Genomic DNA, 24,219 nt, shown 5'->3' with positions numbered 1-24,219 from the left:
TGATCTGCTGTGCTTTTCAAGCTCCACACTTTTCGACTCTGGTCTCCAGTATCTGCAGTCCTCTTTCTTGTAATTAGATAGGGTAAATGAATGGGCAAAAATTTAGCAGATGGCATGCAGTATAGAAAATGTGGAGTCTTGATCACTTTGGCAGGAAGACTAGAAGGCATACATGATTTCAAATGGAGAGAAACTGCAGAATTCTGTGGTACAGAAGGATCAGGAAATCTTGAGAGATGACTCACAAGAAGTCAGTATGCAGATCAGCAAGTCAGGAGGATGACAACTGCGATGTTGTCACTTATTGCAAGGGGATTGGAAGATAAAAGAAAGGATGCTTTGCTATAATTGTTTTAGAGCATTGGTAAGATATCTGGAATGTGTACAGTTTTGGTTTCTTTACTTAAGCTTATAATTGTATTAAAAGCAGTTCTCCCAAGTTTCACTGGACTAATTCATGAAATAAAGGGGTTATTTTGAGAAAAGATCAAGTGTATATAATTTTAAAATTCATTTTGTGGGATGTGGGCATCGCTGGCTGGCCCGTATTTATTGCTCATCAGTACTTGCCCTCAGGAGGTGGTGGTGAGCTGCCTTCTTGAACCACTGTAATGCATCTGCTGTGGGTTGAACCATAATGCTGTTAGGGTGGGAATTCCAGGATTTGGACCCAGTAGTGAGGAAATGGTGATATATTTCCAATTCAGGATGGTGAGTGGCTTGGAGGGGAGCACGGTGCTGTTGCCATGTATCTGCTGCCCTTGTCCTTCCAGGTGGAAATGGTCGTGGGTTTGGAAGGTGCTGCCCAAGGACCTTTGGTGAATTTCTGCAGTGCATCTTGTAGATAGTACATACTCCTGCTATGGACCGTTGGTGGTGGAGGGAGTGAATGCTTGTGGATGCAGTGCCAGTCAAGTGAGCTGCTTTGTCTTGGATGGTATCAAGCTTCTTGAATGTTGTTTGGGCTGCACTCATCCAGGCAAGTGGGAAGTATTCCATCACACTCCTAACTTGTGCCTTGTAGATATTGGACAGGCTTTGGGGAGTCAGGTGGTGCGTTATTCGCCATAGCGTTCCTAGCCTCTGACCTGTCTTCTAGCCACTGCATTTATGTGGTGAGTCCAGCTGAGTTCCTGATTAATGACAACTCTCAGAATGTTTACAGTAGGGGATTCAGTGATGGTGCCATTGAATATCAACGGGTGGTCAGATTGTCTTTTAGTGATGGTTATAGCCTGGCATTTATATGGCACAAGCGTTATTTGCCAAATGTTGGCCTAAGCTGAAAAATGTGTTGCTGGAAAAGCGCAGCAGGTCAGGCAGCATCCAAGGAGCAGGAGAATCGATGTTTCGGGCATAAGCCCTTCTTCAGGAATCAGGGTGTTGTTTGACTAGCCTGTGAAATAGCTCTCCCAATTCGAGCACTGGTCCCCAAATATTAGTGAGGAAGATTTTGCAGGATTGACAGGGTTGTTTCTGCTGTTGCATTTTCCAGTACCTAGGTCAATGTCAGGTGATCCATCTGATTTAGTTTCTTTGAGACTTTGTAGCCATCGGTACAACTGAATGCCTTTCAGAGGGCAACTGAGAGTCGACCACATTGCTGTGAGTCTAGTCACATGTAGGACAGACCAGGCAAGGACATTAGTGAACCTGATGGGTTTTACTGACAATCAATGACTTCATGGTCACTAGTATACTCTTAATTCCACATTTTTTTTATATTGAATTCAAATTTCACCACCTGCAGTGGCAGGATTCAAATCTTGGTGTCTAGATTAATACCAAGTGATAATACTAAGGGGCTCTCACCTTACCCTAAAAGAATGAGTCTCCCTCATTCAAAGATGACATGTTGAGGGGACTTTACAGGGTGGATAAGAGGATGTTTCCCCTTTAGGGAAAATATGAAAATAAAGGACACAATTTAAAAACAGGCTGCACTTAATGTCAACACAACAAGGTAGCGTAACAAGCATGCACATGCACATGCAGAAACCTAACATTGCAGAACGACGGCACTGTCCAGCAACAGAATGGTAGCTGCTTGTCATCTCTCAGCAGAAAGTGTACAGAAAATAGCACTCTTTTTTTCAAATGTTCCCACTGAACAAACTCACACGAAACACTAAAAATCCACATGCCAGCATATTTAGATTGGGAGGTAAGATAGTCCAAAATATGCTGCTTGCTACCTTTAGAAAATGGGATTTTGTTTTCTGGCTGTTATTGACAGAAAGGCCGGTTCCGGGAAGTCGACTGTTGACTGTTCGTGTGCATGTGCAGGTGCTGATAGAGTTAATGCGAGGGTCTTTAAAAAAGCGGCTAGTGAGATACATGATGCATTGGTTCTAATTTTCCAAAGCTCAAAATTCTCATTAGATTGGAAGACAGAAAGCATCGCTCTTTTATCCAAAAGGGAAAGACGACAGAAAGCAGATCAGTTGGTTTAACATTTATCATTGGGAAAATATTAGAAGCTATTATTAAAGCTGGAGCAGGACACTTAGGTAAGTTCAAGGTAAACAATAGTTAACATGGCCTAAAGAAGGGGAAGTCATTTTAACCTACCATTTGAGTTCTTGGAGGGGTTAAGACACGTTATAGATTAAGTGGAACTGGTGGATGTACTGAACTTTAACTTCCAGAAAGCATATTATGAAGAGCTACAAAGATTACTGCAGAAAATATAAGTCATGGTGTAGTGAGCCAGCATATTGGATAAAAGATTGGCAAGTTAATAGGTAATAGAGCATTAGTGTAAACGGGTCTCAGGTTAGCAAGATATTATGAATGTATGACTTAGGGATTATTGTTTATAATTTATATAATGACTTGGATGAAATGATGGAAGGCATGATTACCAAACTTGCTGATAACACAAAGATAGGTAGGAAAGTAAGTTGTGAGGAGGATGAAATGAAGGTACAAAGAGATATAGGTAAATTAAGTGAGTGAGCAAAGTTCTGGCAAATGGAGTGAAATGTGGGAAATGTGAAATTTTCCATTTTGGAATACAGAATAAGAAATTATCTAAAGGGCAAGAACTACAGAGTTCTAACATGCTGTAGGATCTGGTTGCTTTAGTTTGTCATGAATCACAAAAAGGACAGTATGCAGCTTTAGAAAGTAATTAGGAAAGTTAAACTAATGTCATCATTTAATGGGAAGGTAATGGAATATAAAAGTAGGAGGGTTAAGCTTCAGTTATACAGTGAATGGTGAGATCACATCTTTCGTATACGTACACTATTGGACTCTCAAATGGATTGGAAGGAGTTCAGCTATCATATCAAACTGGGAAGTAGGAGGCAGAAGCTGAATAACCTTCGCTTGCCAGGATTCATATGTATGCTTTATATTAAAATAATAGATTCTGCTGTAAAAAGCAAGGTGGTGGTGGTGGCTGTCAATGCCGTAAGACCATCCTAAATAAGGAAGACAGACAAGGAGGTTTTTAAAAGCACAGCACGCTGGAGATATTTCACTGGAAGTGTTGCTCTTGACAACTTTTCAGTGCCAAGCAAAATCATTCTACCATTCTTTTCATTAATTGAGACTCACATTAATCATGTTCCTCCATAGGTCAGTCTTCCCCGACAACAAGGGTTCAGGATGGGCCAGGCCTGCATTGTTGATGCACACATCCACACCTTGGTACTGTGACTTGATGGCAGAAAACATGGAAAGGATCTCTTCTTCATTGGTGAGGTCACACTTGTGTGCAACTAAGGTACCTGCATAGTCAGCACTCTTGCATTCAGCAGCTAGTTTCTGCAAGAAGAAAAAGTAAATTGTTAAAAATGAAAAATTATAGAAACATAGAAAATAGGAGCAAGAATAGGCCATTTGAGCCTGCTCCGCCATTCATTATGATCATGGCTGACTACCCATCTCAATATTCTATTCCTTCTTTTCCTCCGTATCCTTTGTTCCCTTTAACCTCACTATATCCAACTTCTTCTCAAAATCATAACGTCTTGGTCTCGACTGCTTTCTGGTAGTAGCAAATTCCATAGGCTCACCACTCAATGAAGAAATTTCTGACCTCAGTTCTAAATGGTTTACATAGTACCCTTGGACTGTGACCCCTTGTTCTGGCCTCCCTTGCTATTGGGAGCATCCTTTCTGCACCTACCCTGTCTGAACCGTGACACACCGAAAATTCAAGAGGAAAGAATGATAATAGGGAACAGTTTGAAAGAGTTTTAGGGCAATCTGCTGCTGAAGGCTTTGAAAATGCCCTGAAACTTGTCGAGCAGTTTAATTACTTTTTGGTACAGACTGTAATACGGTTTCACCTCCTGCATTCCCAATTTTTGCATGAAAAGAAGAGATTTATTCAGGAGAGTTACTAGATTTAAATCTTCATCTCTTGACATCAGCTGCTGCTCAAACTGAAATGTAAGTTCCATTAACAACTCATGAAATATTATAAGTGCTCAGAATTCAGTGTATAAATTGCAAGACTCTTTCAACAATTAGACTTAAGATTTTTTTAATTCAAAGAATATCAGTATGTTCTATATTGAGTTTCTATAAGAGCATTTCTCATGCAAGCGCTGATTAGTGTAGCTTGTAACCCATGCTCCTTACATTCCAGATAATGGAGAGTTTACTGTAGTTTAATCTCTCACTTCTATTCTTCCTATCATCCCATGATTCTACTTCCCAATCCTCACTTGCCCATTCTATACTTTTCAATGTTATTAGAATTACAGTATTGCATCTGGTACTGACAAGGAGTTTCCTTGCAAGAGTCTACTGGTTAATGGAATTGACAAATGTAAACCAATAGTTATCCAGATTGTCTGCTCTGGAAAGAAATGACCTAATGATCAACATTTAATTTCATTGAAGTTGTGCAAAGGTCACATTCCAGGAAAAACAGGGAGGTCTTGTTATACTTATAAAAGGCATAAACCAGACCACAACAGCAACACTGATTGGATTTGGTCCCTTTATCTAAAGAATCATATGGTGGCATTGGTAGTCAATGAAGGTTCACTAAGTTGATTCTAGGTATGGAGGCATTTTATCAGGAGAGATTCAATAGGTTGGCCTTGTACTCATTGGACTGTAAAAGAATGGGAAGAAATCTGATTGAACATAAAAGATTGTTAAGGAGCCTGATGACAATTGACGCAGAAAGGCTTTTTTATCACCCTTGTGGGACAGTCCAGGACCAGACAGCAGACTCTCAAAAGGGGTCACCGACTAGAGACAGGGATGAGGAAGAAATTACTTTCTCAGATAGGTTGTGATTCTCTGCAATTCTTTACCAAAGACATTGGTAGAGATGCTGGGTCGCTTAATATATGCAATGATAAGTCAGAATGATTTTTTTTCATCATGAAGGAGATCAAGGGCTACGTGAGATACAACAGGAAAATGGAGTTGTGGTTTATCAGATTTACCCCAGATGTCAATGAATGGTGCAACAAAATCAATGAGCCGAATGGCCTACTCCTGCTCCCAAGTCTTACGGTCTTATTCAAACAAAGCAAAAGTAGTCTATAACTACAACAATTTGATTGTGTTTAAGGATGGACAAAAGAAGGACAGAAACATCCAGAATACCATTCCTTATCACCACATAGTGAAACAAACTGAAAAATGTGCACTTGCAAATATCAATCATGTTTTTCATGATCAAACAGATTACCTATATGTACATGCAAATTCATACAGTGGGCACAAGCAAAAGACTAGCAGATTCAGTGTCCATGAATGCAACTGAGAAATTGCTTTTCGCTAAATATAGTTAATAAAGGAGAGATTAAAAAAAACCTTCCCCAGAAATTTAGTTTCTATATTTGCCTGTATTATAAAGAATGGACAACTTATTAAAATAATCAGCATACAATAACAATTGCTACATATTTAACCAATTGTTTCTATAGATAGTAAAAAAAAGTTTTTCTGAAATTATAGTCTAAATAACAATGCTAGGAATGCAATTACATACATTAAATAATTCCTATTAACAAATTCTAGATTGTCTCATTTGCTTATTTCGGGCTGCCTCAATTAATGTGAAACTGTATTTCATGCAGATTTCAAACAGGGTTTATTAATCACTTTGGAGCTATAACCGGCATCACACTATAATGCATTATTTCCACTTTTTGAAAGCCTTGGGGAGCTACCGGTAATGAAATGTACGAGCTCATTTATGATCTGCAGCACTCAGGACAACAGCCCCAGACATGGGGTGATGATCACATGATGTTTCACTTACAAAGCAGCTAGACTGAAGCCATTAGCAATTGCAAGTCCATAAGCAATACTCCCAGAATTGCTTTGTGATCCAGCATTACAACAGCTCTCTTACCAGTATAATAGTCTGACAATTTAAACAGTAAAATTCAGCCTGGGGAATGCTTCAAAATGCACTGAATTATTTACAAACCTTAAATTTTTTTATCTTAACTATACTTTATGTAAAAAAGAATCAATCCTAAGTCAAATTTCAACTGCTCACTTCTGGTTTACAAACATATCAGTGCAACTGAATAGAACAAGTCATAGTTTGCCAGGATGTCATTCAAAAAACAAAACTGCAAGTTTAATAATGACGATTCACATTATATTAATGAATTTGGAGTATGAATATTAATAAAGTCTCCCTCCACCCAAACTCAAACGTCATTCATTGCGTCACATTTGGTTCTCCCAAATATCTTTCCTGTTCAGATACAAACAATCCTTTAAAAAGATGCCCAAATTTCTCCCTTCCCTCAATTCTAAACAATGATTTTGTCAGAATGATTGAAGAATTCAAACAACACTAAACTATATTAATTGTGAACAGAAAAGAAAAAAAATGACAGTTTCAATAAGAACACAATGTCAATTGTGTTAAACCCTTTTTAACCTGGAGTTGTTCTACTTTAATTATTCATTCTAAATAACTATCTCAAAATACTAAGATAATGTGTGCTGGTATAGGTGTGCGTGATTAAAACAGCACAATTCACTCAAAAGGATCATGAACAGTTGTTGGAAGTTACTTAATACAAGACAGAAACAAGCAGGGCAAATTTATATTCGGCCCTAAAATCAGGTCAGGACATAGCAGTGAATTCTTTGAATATTGTCAAATGCAAAACATGGTGACAGTCAGATGATTTAGGAAATGAGAAAAGGAATTGCAAAAAAAACCTAGCACTTGCTTGTTCACCTATTCTACCATGTTATTTGTAGCAGGTTAAAAACGTAGAAGGAGAGTTCAACTCTGGAAGGCCCTGTTCTTCATGCAAACAGATGGGGTCTATAGAAATTGACAGACAAGCTCAAGAACATAAACAATTCTATTTCAGTAACTTCATTGCACAGAGAACTTTTATAACATTATTGGGATAACTCTTCTTTAAAAATGATATCAACTATCAAATTATCAACTTTTCAGCCAAAAAAGAAATCACTTTAAGTAACTGCTAATTCAATCTTTTTTTGCCCCTATGTATTTATAGTAGCACCTTACATTACAGGTAGTTCTTCTATAACAAAATAGTTGCATTCCATCGAAACCTCGCTTAGTAGAAAACCATTTAATATAAATAATGCAGCCTATGGAAAAAGTGGGGTTAGGGGCTATAAACAAATACCACTCACAATCACTCAGAAATCACCCAAAAACCTAACAAAGTATAGCATGGTCTGAATGAAGGTATAAATCATATTCATCAATGAAACAAAAGTAAACATGACAGTTTAATGCAGAGATAGAGGGTCATCAGGGTGCATAAGGTAGACGCCCTCATTCCTATTAAGTGAGCTATATCACATTCTCTCCTTACCCTCAAAACACTTTATAATATAAAGCTTCTCTTCAGTGTTATAGCTTTTGGTTTGCAATCACCACCTGCAATTTTATCATCAGGACACTTCTTGCTAACATTCTTGTCACTGTGCACCTTCATTTTTTTTTAAAAAAGGGGATAAATCTCGGAGTCATGCACCTTTCACAGGAAGCCGCCGAATGTGTCTCTCTCAGAAAGCTGCTCTCTGTAGAGTACCTCTCACAGAACGCTGCTCTGTCAGCAGCTGACATTAGCGCAGCACAGAACAGAAAGACGACTTCGGCCTGGAAATTGATACCCGCACAGAATGAAGCTAAACGATCGCTGCTGGAATCATACTATTGCAAACAGAAGTAAGCGTTCTCAAAAATATTCTTCCTTAATTCTTCAGCAACATTATAAGCAAATTGCGCTGCCAAAACGTGTGTTACCTGAGAACTAACTGTACATTTCCGGTTAAAAACATTAGATTTGGAACTGGGCAATTAGACAAGACCTATAGCAGCTACTGGATGACCCGATTGGACTTGGAGATTGAATTGCTCAAGTCTACCAAAATCCTCACCCTCTTTTCCCCCCTCCCCTTCCAACCCCCCCCACCCCCTCCCCTCCCCATAACCCCAACCCACCAAACACACACACACACACAATTACCTGATAAACTGGATGGGGACCAAATTATGAAGGGTATTAATCTTCAACTACAACAATTTAAACAAAATGGTGGTCAAAAGTGTCACAATTTTGGACATTTAAAATGTTCACCATAAAGTGCATCATGCAAACAGAGCTAAGAGAAGCCTAGGACAGCAGATCAAATCTCAAATGCTCCAATTTTAATAGGTCAAATTCCCTCTGACAACACAGCTCTTAACAGTATAAAATTTCTTATTTCTGTACTTCAAATCTTTAACATTAGCAGGGAAAGCAAAGGAAGATTTACACAAACCTCAACCTCAGTAGCTGGTGCTTTAAAAATATTCCCCAGCATAATGTGAATAAAAATTACTTCTATGGTTTGAAACGATTTCCAGGCTCTATGCTGCAAGATGATACCAACATACTTCTGAAAGTAACTGAGCAATTAAAATTAAACCTGATCTACATTTAGTGTGCTTTGTAAGGCACCATACATTTTTCCTTTTCAAGGCAACAACTTGAAATGCAAGTTGGACTTCGAGAGAGCCGAAATATCAGTACAGCTTTGCAACTTGGGAAAAATCAGGTATTGCAAAATAATGTTGTTTTTCAAGCAGTGACAGGGGTACACTGAAACAATATGTCACTAAGAGTCTAAGAGTTAAGGTAGGTATACATGATGACTGCCCTCTGATTGTAAGAGTTTAAATGTTGTTTTGGGATGAGGTGGAGCAGATTTAAAACAGATGAGGAGAAAGTACTTCTCTCAAAGCAATATGAATCAGTGGAATTCACTATCACAAGATTTGCAGGATGCCTGGGCATCGAGTAAATTTAAGGAAGCGATGATTTTAAATTAGTAACGTGTTGAAGGGTTATGGTAAAGGGGCAGGAAAGTGGAGTTGAGGCAGAGATGGAATTGGCCATGATCATATTAAATGGCAGAGCAGTCCTGAAGAGCTGATTGCCTACTCCTGCTCCTTGTTCTCATGTTCGAATTGCAGTTTAACCAAAATTGTAAGTGCAGGGCAACCAAAGATGCCCAGTGCCTGCAAGCTGAAAACATCTCCCTCTCTATCGCCATGTGAATGAAAAAGACAGAAAAACCCAAGAAAGAGCAAAACAAAGACAAAGAACAGCATTAACAAACCAGTTTTAGACAAGGAAAATGTTATGGAAATAGAAATGAGTTGTCAGCCTGGAAAATGTAGACTCACCATGTCAGACAACAACATGGTATGGCAATGGCAGCTTAAGTAGAAGAGAGCAATGTTACTGAAATGGAGGTAAGTAATTCTTGTGATGAAGTTATGGAGATGGAATTTTCATCCCAGACCAAATGGAAAACTAAAATTGCAAACAGTTGGCAACTAAAGAGAATGACCGGAAGTGGCAAATGAAATCCAGGAGTAAGACAGAACTTGTGTTGGGGTTGAAGATAAAGGTTCTGATTTTTCCAATACTTAATTGAATCAAGTTGTAGTTCATTTAAGACTGGTTAAGCAATAGTCAAGAGGGGTTGTGGAACAGAAGTGCTTGGAAACAAAGTGTACAATGTACACTTCACCACATATTACGCCATAATTCATAAATCACCATAAGACTATAGGACATTCAGCCCATCAAGTCTGCTTTGCCAATTAGATTGACGATTGTGATAATCAACTCTACTTTCCTGCCTTTTCCCCATAAGCTCAATTCCCTTACTAATTAAAATTCTATCACAGCCTTGAATAAATTAATGACCCAGCCTCTACAGCACTCTGAAGTAGAGAGCTCCACAGAATCACTACCCTCAGAACAAATTCCTCCTTAGCTGTATATTAAGTGAGCAACCTCTTACATCGAGATTCTGCCTTCTGGTTTTAAGACTCTCCCAAAGGGAAGCAACCTCCCCATTGTCAAGCCCCCTCAACCAACCACAGAATCTTATCATTTTATGTTGGCTTCCACCGGGTAACACTTTTAAAAAAAATCATCTTTGTACTCCAAATCCTCTCTAGTCTCGGCTTTTCTAATTTCTTTAAGCCCTACAACCCTCTCCCATCACTCTATTGCTCCAATTCAAGCCTTTTGCACATGCTTGCTTTTGACATCTCAGCTGTCCTAGACTCAAGCTCTGCGAGTCCCTCCAGAAAACACACACTACTCCTCTAATACTTACAACAATTTTTTGACAAAGCTTTGGTCAAAAACTGTCCTCGTAAATTCCCTCTGCACCAACCATTCAAAGTCAACAGCCAAGTAACTTAATTGATCTCTTGGAGGTCAGCAATTACTAATTTGGAAAGTTTAAAAGAAGCAATAGAGGAAAAATTGTCAAACTAAAATGGCAGTGCTGCTTATGACAGTTTTGGGAGTAGAGATCTCAGCAGCTAATAGACATGCCTTAATAATAAAAATATAGCACAGTCCTTTCTTCCTTTGCGAACAGCTTAACTGATGAATAATAACATGTATACACACAATAAATAAATGCAATGAAAGACTGCAAGAGTTAAATGTACCATAAGTTAATCACATATTTAAAACTACTGATCCCTCAAGGCAATTATTGAGGCCAAACTGTTTAAACTAAGACTAGACACTGCTCACACTAAATGTAGTGTATGCACACAATCTATAATCAGTTAATATAGTGACGACTGCACTCACTCTAAACTAAAATCAAATGTTAACCACAATCAATAGTTATGCATAATGTTCAGTGCTTTATAAAGCGAAAGTCACCAGACTACAGATGTTCAAAGTTCCAAGGATGGAATGCTATTTATAAACTGCATCCTGTCTTCAAAATGGAGACTTCTAATAAAACTGAAACCACGCATAACAGATATGTGTGACACAATCAAGAAATGCAGATTTTGAAACCTATATTTCAACCCTGTTGGTAAACCTACTCTATACACATTATTAGGCTGCAAGTACTAGATTTCTGTAGAGGCAGGAATTTAAAAATAAGCATGTTTTCAGGTATTCATTTTATTCAGTAATACAACTTTTTGTCCACCCAATTTCCTTCCCAACAGAATGTGCTAACTGGAATACAATTGCACAGGATAATTATTCTTTATTTGCCAGCAAATATGCATACTTCAACACCTTTTAGAGAGCTGGAATATAGATATTGTACCAAAGATATTCTCAATACTGCAGACAAGTTTTAAACAAATAGGCTACAAGAAAATACTAAACACTACATGAGAAGCCAAACAACAAAAAAATTCTTTGACAAGGAATAACTAAACGGTGAACATAGTGAGTCTAGAGTTGGTGAATCACTTTGGAGTTTGATACTGTCCTCACAACAAACTAAACAGCATTTTCCTGCCATTTTCTATTCCAGTCTGAGTATTTTAAAGTTGTTTCAACGGAGTCTGTCCTGCTATTTAATGAGATCATGGCTGACCCGATAGCCCTCAACTCCACTTTTTCTTTTTCCTACAGCGCTTGATTCCCTTACTGATCAAAATCTGCCTCCCTCAACCTTGAACATACTTAACCATCCAGCAGTGATAGCTAAGTGCAGTAAAGAATTCCACAGGTTAATAACCCTCAGAAGAAATTCCTCCTCATTGGCCTTAAATGAGTGATGCCTTATTCTGTGATGATGCCCTCTGGTCCTAGACTCTGCCTCCTAAAGGGACACAATCTCTCCACATCTACCGTGTCAAGTCCTCAAGGGATCTTATGTTTCAACTAAGATTGCCTCTCATTCTTCTAAATTCCAACATGTACAGGCTCAACCCATTCAACCTCTCTTCATCAAGACTGTCCCGCTTTTCCAGGCTTCAGCTGAGTGAATCTTCTCTGGTCTGCTTCAAAGCCTGTACATCTTTCCTTAGATCAAGGGTCCAAAACTGTTCACAGTATTCCAGCTGTAGTCTGATTAGTGTGTGTCATTTTAGCAAAACTGCCATACTGACCTAATCCATTCCCTTTTGACTGAGGAAGAACATTTCATTTGCTTTTCCCATTTTTCCTTCTTGGATATTAGATTTGAGAGATTCATGCACAAGGATTCCCAAATACCTCTCCTGGAGAGATCTGCAATCTTTCTGCATTTAAATAATATTCAGCTCCCCTACTCTTCCTGCCAAAGTGCGTAACCTCACGTTTTGCCACACCATATCCTACCTACGAATTTTTTGCCCAATTGTTAACCTGGTAATGTCTCTCCTTTAGGTCAACCTCACCACCTGCTTCCCACATTTTTTGTGTCCTCTGCAAACTTGGCTTTCATACATTCGTTTCTGTCATCCAAGTCATTAACATGTATGTCAAGGGGAATGAAGAAACAGCCAGGTCCATGATATACATGGGAGAACAATAGTAGCAACAATGCTGTCTTCCTCATCCCATTACAAGGATGTTATTGAATGACTGCAGGACATTGCAAAAGGGGAGGGAGTACATGTCAGGAGCAACAACCTACGTAAAAAGCTAGATCAAATTCAGCTGGAGGAATGGTGGTGGTGATGGTGGTGGTGGTGGTTGTGGTTGTCGGTGGGGGTGGAGAACAAAGAGATCTGTACAAACCAACTGCTGGACTGAGATCAATATTCTCAGAGGCATTCACTAGTACTATGGGGAGGGCTTAAACCAGAGTCACGGGTGGAGTTGGGGGGGGGGGGGGGAAACATGAAACTGAGCAGATGCAGTCAGGGAAACAAGATTGAAATAAAAGAAAAGTTGAAAGTAAGCATCAAAATCCCCTGGAAACAAGGGTTAGCAGCAATTAACGTCATAGTACAGCAAAAGCAGTGTGAACATGTCAAAAAGGCAGGTCTAAAGAGACTATATGTGAAAACATGGAGCATATCCAATAAATTAGAAAAATGAACAGCATAAATTGTTGAAAATGGTACAATAAAACTGCAAATACAGGCAGGAATACAGAACGAACAGAGTTGGAAATCTAACCATGTAGGATATTTAATCTTTAGGGAGTACAGGAAAAACCACAAAAAGATGTTGTATCACTGTTCACAAAAGATGCAATCAGTGCAAGAGTGAGAAATGACATTGGTGCAGAAAATCCTATGTAGAATCTATTTGGTTGAGCAATAAGCAAAAAGGGGCAGAACACATTAACTGTCTATCATCCTCCAAACAATACTGGTAAGGTAGAAGATGGCAGCAACCTGGAAAATAGAGACTCCTGTAACAAGAATTATATAGTAATCATGGGGCTCTTTATATATAGATTGGGACAGACCACATTAGAATAATGATATGGTAGAGGAATTAATGGAGTGCGTACGAGATTTTTTTTTAAAAGAGTAGTACATTATTCCCCAGTGAGTTCCTCAAGCTGTCTTAGATTTGGTTTGCTCAACAAGGAGCCAATCAATAATCTTGTTGTTAGGAAAAAGTGACCATTACATCATCAGGATAGAAAGTGTAGTAGTTTAATCTGAAACTAGAATCCTAAATCTAAACAAAGGAAACTACAAAGGGCAAGTTGGCAATGATAGACTGGAAAAGTTGATTAAAAGGCATGGCAGTGTATAGGCAATGACTAACATGTAAAGGATCAAACACATGCATCATAGCAGTTACACATTCCTTTCAGGAAAAAAGAACTGAGCAAGAAAAGTGGTCCAACCATGGCCAATAAAAGAAACTGGAAGATAATTTTAGATCCAAAGACAGGTCCTATAAAATTGCTAAAGAAAGTAGCAAAGCTGAGGAGCCAAAGCAGTTAAAAATTCAGCAAACAAGAATCAAGAGGTTGATTGAGAGGAGAAATGTAATAGACAGAGTGTAAATTTGCAAGGAAGATAAAAGCTGATTGTAACAGCTTCTGTATGGATATAAAAAGAAAAATGATCAATGAACACTAAATCACCAACAGTTTAAAACAGGGGGATTGACAGAGAACAGGATGATCTGTAGATTTTATCCTCGTCGCTAGTTCTCTTGTACCATTATGGTCAAGTACAGGAGGCTAAAGTGTTTAAGCAACAGTAAGAGTTTTATTAAGGAAGATGTTCACTCAGCAGTAGCAAGATTAGACTGAGCTAATTTCTTCAAAATGGTGGATAACATCACATGAACAAACTCAAAGTCACAAGTGAACATACTTCAATAAATAGACAATAAAAGGCATTTTCAGAATGGCAAACTGTAACTAATGGAGTGCCATAGGTATCAGTGCTGAGGCCAAAATTCTTATCTACATTAATGACTTGGATGAGGGAAGTCAATGCACGATATCCAAGTTTCTAGGTGACAAAAACAGGTGGAGAGATTAGGGTGAGGGTGATAGTGTCTGCAGATGGATAAAGACATGTTAAGCAAGTGGACAAAACTTAACAGATGGAACATAATGTGGAGAACTTAGAGGTTATGTATTTGGCAAGAAAAATGGAATATTATTTAAATGGAAAAAGGTTGTGGAAAGCTACAGAACAGAGCAATTTGGTCCCCAATAAATGAATCAGAAAAAGCTAGCCTCCAGGTTCAGCGGATAACAAGGATGGATTTATTTCAAAAGAAATGGAGTATAAAAGTAGGGAGATTTTGCTGAAACTATACAATGGAACTAGTCAGACCATAGATGGAATACTATGAACAGTTTTGGGATCTTTTAACAAAGAAAATCCGTACAGCTACTAGAGGCAATCCAATGGTTCACTAGCAAAAGTTTATTAGGCTGATACCAGGTTTGGAGAGACTGCATCAAGGAGAAGTTGAACATATTGGGCCTGAACTCATTGGAATATAGAAAAATGAAATGTGACCCTAGAAAAACATAAGATTCTTAGAGGACTTAACAGAGTAGAGGCAGAAATATCATTTCTCCATGTGGATCACAGGGCATAATCTCTGAATAAGGGGCTGTATATTTAAGATAGATATGAAGGTGATTTTATTTCCTCTCAGAAGGTAGTGAATCTGTGGATTTTTAAAAAATAATAATTGGCTGTTGAGGCAATGACAAGGTGTTTTGTTGCCATAATACGACACCCTTGAGATACAAAGAGTAAAAAGAAATAACAAAGTAGAATAAATCTTCTATACAAGGGGTTGACAAACACAGTTGCATGTCTTTTGAAGGTGTCCGCAAGGTCCAACAGTCAGATGTCCCTGCTCTCAGCACCACAACTAAGTCCACACCATGGGCCTATCACAGCCAGGAGCCTCTTCTGGGCACCACAATACGGTTTGTTCAAATGTTTGGATCCCATTAATAGCAGTGTGGGTGCACTGACATCAAATGGGCTGTATAAGACTACCATTCGCCATCACCTTTTCAAGAGGAATTAGGGATGGGTAGTCAATACTGGTATTGTTGTAACAACTTAGCTCTTTGCTACATACAGTTTAAAAATTTCAGTCACAGGCCAACTCAATGGAGACAGACATAGTCATCAAGTACATTCAAAAGGCTGTTTTGACAATGAAGGTGTAGGGCTGGTACATTAAAAATAAGAAACAAAAAAAATCAGAAAGAGCTTTTTCTAGAGCAACCAACATGACTTAAGTGTTTCAGCTTGACACTTAAAAAAAAACACAACATATTCCTTAACTTGAGCTATCCCATTTTCCAGAAACATGTTATTTCCTTAAAAATCAGATTCTTTGTCAACCTTTGCTCACTTCAAATTCACTTAAACCACCAAATCAAGAATGCTATATGGAAGCTCAGCCAACAAAATTGCTGTCATTATCTCTAGATAGTGACAGGAAGTTTAAAGTGCAGAAACCACTCAAAAGATAATTACCCTTCACAGGTAAAGCGATTACTCATGAAACAAGTTTGACAGCAAATGTTAAAAAGGATAGATCAGACCCAACAGGCGTAGGTTCAATATTTCTATTCAACATTCCCATTAAAGTCCCTCTTCGAGACTGCTCAGGGAATCCCTGATGGACTCTACCTGTAACCTCCTTGGTTTGTCCCAGAGATCATACTCTGTGGTAGTTTGGAATATAAAGCTTTTATAGTCGGTTTAGTTTAAATTATTACCCTTATTTATCAAGTCATCAATAGATACCTACAAGCCAGGCTTGAGCTAAGGTTCTAAAACCCTTAGCAGAATAGCAGCGCCAGCTCTTACCCCCAACAGCTCTCTTAAGCTACTCCCCTTATTGCTGCAAACAAGCTGCCATTATGCAGAATTTGGTATTAAAATTACAAAACACCATGTGTCCTTAATCAGATAAGCACCACTAAAATGGCAAGAAGTTTGCAGAGGAAGAGAAACTCATTGAGAAGTGTGTGTACACTTTACTAATGAAGCACATCAAAGTGGAAAACCTTGATCCAGCCAGGACCCAAATGGTTGATTGCATTGGTTAGATAAGCTTCCCTTTTAACAGTACACTTCCCAGAGCAGTCCAGATGAGGGAAGTTGAGATTAAATTCAATCTGCTCAGGCGTGGCAATCTTGAAAATGTATCAGGATTGTTCTATTACGTGCATATCCCACTCAGTTTATTAAATTACAAGTTATTTTCCTACGGAGTGTGAGTTTTGTTAAAAATCTTCAATATAAACAGAAATTTAGTTATCCGGCACCTGACAGTGAAATATGTATGCCTCCAGCCTCTGGCGTGAGAAGGAAGTACTGCCACATACTCCACAAGTGAACAAATGTTATCACCTTATTTACGCCAATCCATTTACACTGAGAACAGATGCCCCAATTATTCTGAACAAGAACATCCCACATTCTCTGCAGCAAATGCGCCATGTCGAAGGCTACACGCTTTCTCATTCCTACTCCTTACTCCAGAATAAATAATAACAACCAAAAGTCTCTTTAAACAATGGCTGCTGCAAAAGGAAAAATTGTTTTTGGGATCTGGCATCAGCTGTAAGTTCACCTCAATACACTTCTTTTGAAACATTTTTGTTCTGAATTCAAAGAAAAGTTACATGAGAATTCTATTAAGAAGATTTAAAATACTGCATAAATTGAGGAATTAAACAAAATGTCACAACTTGATTAAAATGATAACTATTCCACCCACCTATCCCCAATAACTGTAATTTGTAATATCCGAACTAACTCTAAATAAAGTAGTGCTTTCATTGTATATTTCACAATGGTAGTGTTAACATCTTAGCTCTAATTTTGTCTTTGAATGGCATAATTGTGGTTCTTGAAGAGCTGTGCTTCTCCTAAAAGTACAGACTGAATATCCTTTGGTCAGACCCTATCCGGAATGCTGCATGCAGTCTTTGGCAAGGATCAACGGGCCTCAGACAGGAGATTCATTGTTTATTTGACATAACTATATTAAAGGCCAAAAGGGTCAAGTTACTCAAGAAGACTTGTTTAAACTTTGCTTTTATTTCCTTCAGTTTAGATGGTTGAGGGGTAGTCAAGGTCTTTAAAATAATATTGCTGGGGAGATTCAAAAAGACAGCAGTCTGAACAGTCTGCTGTGTTAGGCTCTTGCCATATCCCAGGCAAGGTGGGCTCCTACAACACCCCCCCACCCCGCCCCTCCAAAAAAAGCCTGCAGTTTAAAATAAGTAGAATACCTAGAGCCCCTTTAAATCAGGATTTAGAAGATCTGGAGCTGATATGAAGACACCAAAGAGAAAAAGAGTGAGGGGAGTGCAGCAGGCAGGGCACACTCCCACTATGTTGGGTGCACTTGCAGCCGTTACCTCAATTCCTGTGGCAGCGCCCCTGAGATCAAAGGAGCAGCAGCGGTTACTAACAGAGTTTACAAAACTCTGTGAAAAGAAAGATCGAGGGAGCACTGGAACCAAATCACTGCCATGCTGGCAAAGCACATGCAGGAGATCCGGACATTGGACCAGGAAGCTGTGGAGCAGAGGACCCTGGCCTCAGAGGCTGCGATGGAGTGCTCTGAGGGGTGGGTCTGAACCTTGGAAGGCCAGGTTCAGGCCCTGCTGGAATAAGTAAACTACCTCGAAAATGGAGGTCAGAGAAAAAAAGATCTACGGATCTTGGGCTTACCAGAGCTCGAAGGGGGTGAAAACCTCGCTGACGTCCTTGAGGGATGGCTTCCGGAGTTGCTGAGCCTGGAGATAAGAGTCGGGCTGGGCGAGTGTGGAGCAGGCCCAGGCTGGCACAGTGCCCCTGCCTGGTCCTAGTGTGACTCCAGCATTATAAGGAAAAGCATTTGATAATAGAAAAAGCCAAAAGACTGGGAAAAGATCCACAGGCTTTGGCTTATAAAGGCTCAAAAACAATGTTTTTAATGACATTTCTGGAGCTATAATTAAGAAAAGGAAGGCCTTTCATGATGTAAAGAAAAGACAGAGATTTAAACATTCAATGTACTGAGGTACCCAACAGTGCTACATTTCAGTTATGGGGGAACTGTCGACAACTTCAACTTGGTGGAAAAAGTAAAAGAATTTTTGGACTCGCTGAAACGATAGACTTTGGCCGAGGAGGAAGGGAGAAAAGAGAACAATAGTAAAATACAACTTGCTTTTGTATCTGCTTTCTCTCTATTTTTTTCCCTTTTGGGGTTTTGGGCTTTATAGGCTTGATACTGTTCAGATTTAAAATCTGTTATGTTTTGTATTATACCTGTTTGGTGGTTATTAGTATTCTATTGTTCTGTTTTGCTGGATGAGGGGTGGTTACTCCTTTGATGTAAAGATGTGTGGGGCTGAGACAAAGACAGGGAGGGGTGGGCATCCACTGTTAACTGGTATGAGTATAAATATTGTTTTTTAGTTGCTTGGGTTTGGGGCACAGCCTTAACTGGAAGGTGCTAGAATGGTTATGAGGTTGGGTGTGAATGTCCCCTATGGGCGGGGGATCTCTGGAAATTCGTGCTTTTTGTTTAAGTTAGGGATGGAGGTTAGTTTTTTTAAAATTTTGGTAGTCCTGGTAGTGTTTGTAGGAATAGTTTTCAGATGTGATAAAGTCTGCTTTTCTCCACTCGTCGCACATTGATTGGGCTTCACCTTTTCAGGGGACTGTGGGCTGTATTGTGTGGTCATGGCTAGCAATCTGTTCAGGTGGTGCACCTGGAACATAAAGGGAAGCCATTTCCCCATTAAAAGGAAAAAGGTGCTTTCAAATCTTAAGGAGGAAAGGGTTGACATCGCGCTGTTGCAAGAGACACATTTGACTAATAGGGAACACCTGAAGTTACAGCAAGGGGGGATACTATAGAGTATTCTTTTCCTCCTTTAACTCCAAAAGCAGAGGAGTGGCCATACTAGTTTCAGGTAACCATTTCAGGTAACAGATCAAATCAAGGATGGGAATGGACAGTTCGTCATTCTCAAAGCACTAATATATGGAGAAGAGTATGGTATTCTGAACGTTTACTGTCCCCAAGCGCACCCTCTCAAACTTTTAGTTGATGCAGTCTCTGAGTTAATGGCTCTGCCGTACAATTACAGGAGGAGACTTTAATTGTCTCACGGACCCTGGGGTAGAGAGGATGCCAAGAGGACTGTCAGGTACACCACGGCAATCTAGACAGCTAATGGACTTTTGTGAGGAGCTCCAGCTAGTGGATGTGTGGAGCTGCCTCCAGCTGAATGGAAGGGACTTTACCTTCTACTCCAATCTGCACAAGTGCCACACAAGAATTGATGTGTTCTTTGTTCCGTCGGTTTGTTTGGACTTGGTGTTAGCCTACAGAGTTGAGAACATAACTATTTTGGACCACGTGGCAATATATTTAGATGTTAAGGTGAAAGGTTGTGGAGCAGGCATGTGGCACTGGTTCATGGATCAGTTTTTGTTGAAGGATGCCAACTTTGTTCAGTATATCACAAGGGAACTCAGGGCTTTTTGGGACATCAATCAGGGTACGGCCAGTAATCCATCAGTGCAGACCACCAAAGCATTCTTAAGGTATATGATTATTTCATATTCGGCAACAAGAAAGATGCTCAAGGCCCAATTGAAGGGAGAGAATTGGCAATGTCACTCGTGAACAGAGGAAGATCAATGCCAGATGCCAGGAGTTCTATACAGAATTATACCGATCAGAGGTATGTGGAGATGGAAATGCAAGAAGGGAATCTTTTTTGGAAAAAATTATTATTATTATAAAAGAGGACTAGACGGGTTTTATCAAGGGCCACAGCTCCTCAAATAACATTAGGCAGGCGTTGAATATAGTGCAAATATGTCAACAGACTGCAATTCTGGGTTTGGTGGTTTCCCTGGACACACAAAAGGCTTTTGATCAGGGGGAATGGTCATATCTCTTTGCTGCTCTAGATTAGGGAAGGACCTTCGCCAGGCGGGTGGCAGTGTTATATAAAGACCCGAGGGCAGCGGGAATTACAAATGTGGTGCAATCGAGCAATATTGATGTGGAAAGGGACAACCGACAGGGATGCCCCTTGTCGTCGTTACCTGTCCAATCCAACTTCTGCAGGATGGGGGGGGTTTGACCTTCCAGATCCATAGCAACATCAAATAGGCACCCTGTTGGCGAATGGATGTACAACGACCTGCAATCAATATGGCTTGATGTGGAGGCCTCACAAAGTGACCCCTCGTGAACGTGCTGTTCAGGGAGAAGATGAGGTAGGTAGTTGAACACTGTGAAAGTCCTAGTATCATAAATACGGTAAAAGCATGGAGGATAATGTGGCTGGGTGAGGGCAATTTGCTTAAGACTTTGCTGTTCACCCAGTTAGTGGGAGCCCCAGGATTTAGGTCAGGGTCAATAGACTCACACTTCAAAGCTTGGGAGGTAAAGGAATCTCCTGTCTGGGAGATCTATTTGAGGGAGAGGTCCTGAAGTCGTTTAGTCAGTTAGGTCAGAAATACAGAACCCTTAATAGGGACCTTTTCCGATATTTCCAAGTTAGGGATAACATACAGAAGAAAACCACGCCCTTGACTCAGCCCTACAAGTTGGATATAGAATGTCGAGTGCTCCAATGTGGGGGCGCTCTCTCAGTTAGTACCATACACCATCTGCAAAGAGGGAATGCCTTGGGGGATATGAAGAGACTTACATGAGATTTGGAATCAGGAGTGAGGGGAAAAAATCTCATTGGAAATGTGGGAGGATATATGGGGGAATGCAAAGAAGATTTCAATATGCAACAGGGTGCAAGCAATGTGAAGATCCTCCAAAGGGCCCATATGGCACCAGAGAGAGTTAGCAAAGTTTAAGAAAGGATCCTCCCTGAAATGTCCCAAATGTAAAAACAGTATTAGCACACTTAAACATTGCTTTTAATCCTTTTACAAGATCTGCAGATACTGGGGGGGGGGGGCCCATAGTAAATGAGCTGGAGGAGATCCTGGGAGTGAAAGCTGGGGGTATCTGGCATCCCTCCTCTAGGCAAGACCAAATCTTCCCTCCCTGGATGAGCATGGGAACAGGTTGTTTCATATCCTGACACACTGTGTGAGGAAGAACATCGTAATGAACTGGCTTTCAGAAAAGCCTCCAGGTCTTGCAGGGTAGCATAGATTTGTGATGAAACACATCCCTCAGGATTACCTAACAAGTATGGTGCATTACGGAACAGAGCGATTTTATAAGACCCGACAGCACTTTCTAAATTACGCAGAAATGGATCTGTCAGCGGTATTGATTAGCGTCTTTATATAGCCATGAGGGCCGTATATGGCAGTCCGGGGACCCAGGGGGTGGGGGTGAGGAGGGTGGCCTAGTAAATACAGGTATAATTACTGTTGCCCCTGTGGACGGGAGCCTTGATGGAGGTGCACCGAGTGGAGTAATGTGGTACAATGCAGTGCAATTTAATTTTTGTGGATTGAAATTTAATTTAGTGTTATTTAATTTAATTTGAGTCTGTGCTAATTTGGTTTAAGTAAATAAGAGTCATCTGGATATTGGAGAATAGTAGGCAGTTTGTTAATATTGGATTAGTGGTGCTGGAAGAGCACAGCAGTTCAGGCAGCATCCAATGAGCAGCGAAATCAACGTTTCGGGCAAAAGCCCTTCATCAGGAATAAAGGCAGTGAGCCTGAAGCGTGGAGAGATAAGCGAGAGGAGGGTGGGGGTGGGGAGAGAGTAGCATAGAGTACAATGGGTGAGTGGGGGAGGAGATGAAGGTGATAGGTCAGGGAGGAGAGGGTGGAGTGGATAGGTGGAAAAGAAGATAGGCAGGTCGGACAAGTTAAGGAGACAGTTACTGAGCTGGAAGTTTGAAACTAGGATGAGGTGGGAGAAGGGGAAATGAGGAAGCTGTTGAAGTCCACATTGATGCCTTGGGGTTGAAGTGTTCCGAGGCGGAAGATGAGGCGTTCTTGTTAATATTACTGTAATATAATAGAACGATAGGATTTCTACTTTCTGTACTTTGTTCGGTTTGTGTTTTTGTAAGAAGGGAAAATTTTTTTCAATTAATCAATACATAAAAAATACTGCTCCTCAGTTTGGTCGATATAATGAAGCTATTTTCTGTGAGTAAAGGGGTGCAATTCTAAAATTAGTGTTGGCCATTTAGCAGTAAACTCAAATTTTTAGAGGAAAGAGAAATAGTTAATATTTCGAGTTCAATATTATTCTACGTCGGAACTGAAATGTTTCAATATTCCATATACCAAAAACTGCCAAACAAAATTTTACATTTGACTTATCCAAATCAAGTAAATGTTGAAATATTTAACATCCAGCATATCGTAATGACACAGTAACTGACCCTTCCTCTCAAAGGCACAATTTCACCATCTTGGCATGAACAAGCGAGTATGCAAGAGAAACCATCCACTTCCACCAGGAAATCAATTTTTAACAAATGGCCACGCCATTCAGATTCATCATCAGATCTGGTGGCAAAGATCATTTGTGATTGACAAGGAAACAACGTACAGTCGGTTCTGATAGAATGTGATAATTCCATTCTTATGTCATCTTGCATCAAGAAAATAGCTGCTGTAGTCAATACAGGTAAGGGAAGTTCGAATTCTACAACTAACAGTCTAAACTCTTCAACTGCATTAAAGCCAATTCGCGGTGAAGAAAAGCACGCTATAGCAGAACTGACTTTACTTACATTGCCCATTTATGAGATTACGTTCTGGAATAATTTGTTTCTGAAGCAAAAAATTAGAATATTAGGAATTAATTTGTGGTACATAATTCTGTGGCACTGGTCTCCCTTCTATCAGAAGGAATGTTGTGAAACTTGAAAGGGTTCAAAAATGATTTACAAGGATGTTGCCAGGGTTGGGAAATTCGAGCTGCAGGGAGAGGCTGAATAGGCAGGGGCTGTTTTCTCTGGAACTTCAGAGGCAGAGGGATGACCTTATAGAGGTTTATAAAATCATGAGGGGCATGGATAGGATAAATAGACAAAGTATTTTCCCTGGGGTGGGTAAGCCCAGAACTAGAGGGTATAGGTTTAGGGTGAGAGGGAAAAATTTAAAAAGGAACCTAAGCAGCAACCTTTTCACACAGAGGGTGGTGTATGGAATGAGCTGCCAAAGGAAGTGATGGAGGCTGGTACAATTACAGCATTTAAAAGGCATCTGGATGGGTATGTGAACAGGAAGGGTTTGGAGGGATATGGGCTGGGTGCTGGCAAATGGAACTAATTTAATTTAGGACATCTGATCAGCATGGACAAGTTGGACCAAAGGGTCTGTTTCCGTGCTGTGCATCTCTATGACTAATATGTATATTAAATTACTTACTGCAGCCTGCCAATGCTGCATAGGCAAAGGTCTGTTTTATCAATATGTTAAATTAAGCTAAGCAACTTCCAACCTTTGGACTTTCAAATGCCTTTGTTCAATACTAAAATGTAATCTGGTGCAATAAAGAGAGCTACATTCAGCCACACAGAATGTGAAGTCTGGTAGGGAGGGGTGGGGTGGGG

The 24,219-nt window shown here is 39.8% G+C and overlaps 1 protein-coding gene across 2 annotated transcripts in view; it reads right to left on the bottom strand.

Annotated features, from left to right (window-relative positions):
* Positions 1–24,219, bottom strand: part of dhrs11a (dehydrogenase/reductase 11a) — a 77,557-nt gene that overhangs the window by 42,870 nt on the left and 10,468 nt on the right. For both annotated transcript variants that reach the window (XM_072589602.1, XM_072589603.1), the window contains one exon: positions 3,565–3,774. In XM_072589602.1, the coding sequence (XP_072445703.1) occupies positions 3,565–3,774 (210 nt within the window). The remainder of the gene's footprint in view (positions 1–3,564; positions 3,775–24,219) is intronic.

The sequence above is a fragment of the Chiloscyllium punctatum genome, chromosome 19, assembly GCF_047496795.1.
Source record: "Chiloscyllium punctatum isolate Juve2018m chromosome 19, sChiPun1.3, whole genome shotgun sequence".
Lineage (NCBI taxonomy): Eukaryota > Metazoa > Chordata > Chondrichthyes > Orectolobiformes > Hemiscylliidae > Chiloscyllium > Chiloscyllium punctatum.
The sequence above is the reverse complement of the archived record's forward strand: the minus strand, read 5'-3'. Positions and strand labels throughout refer to the sequence as shown.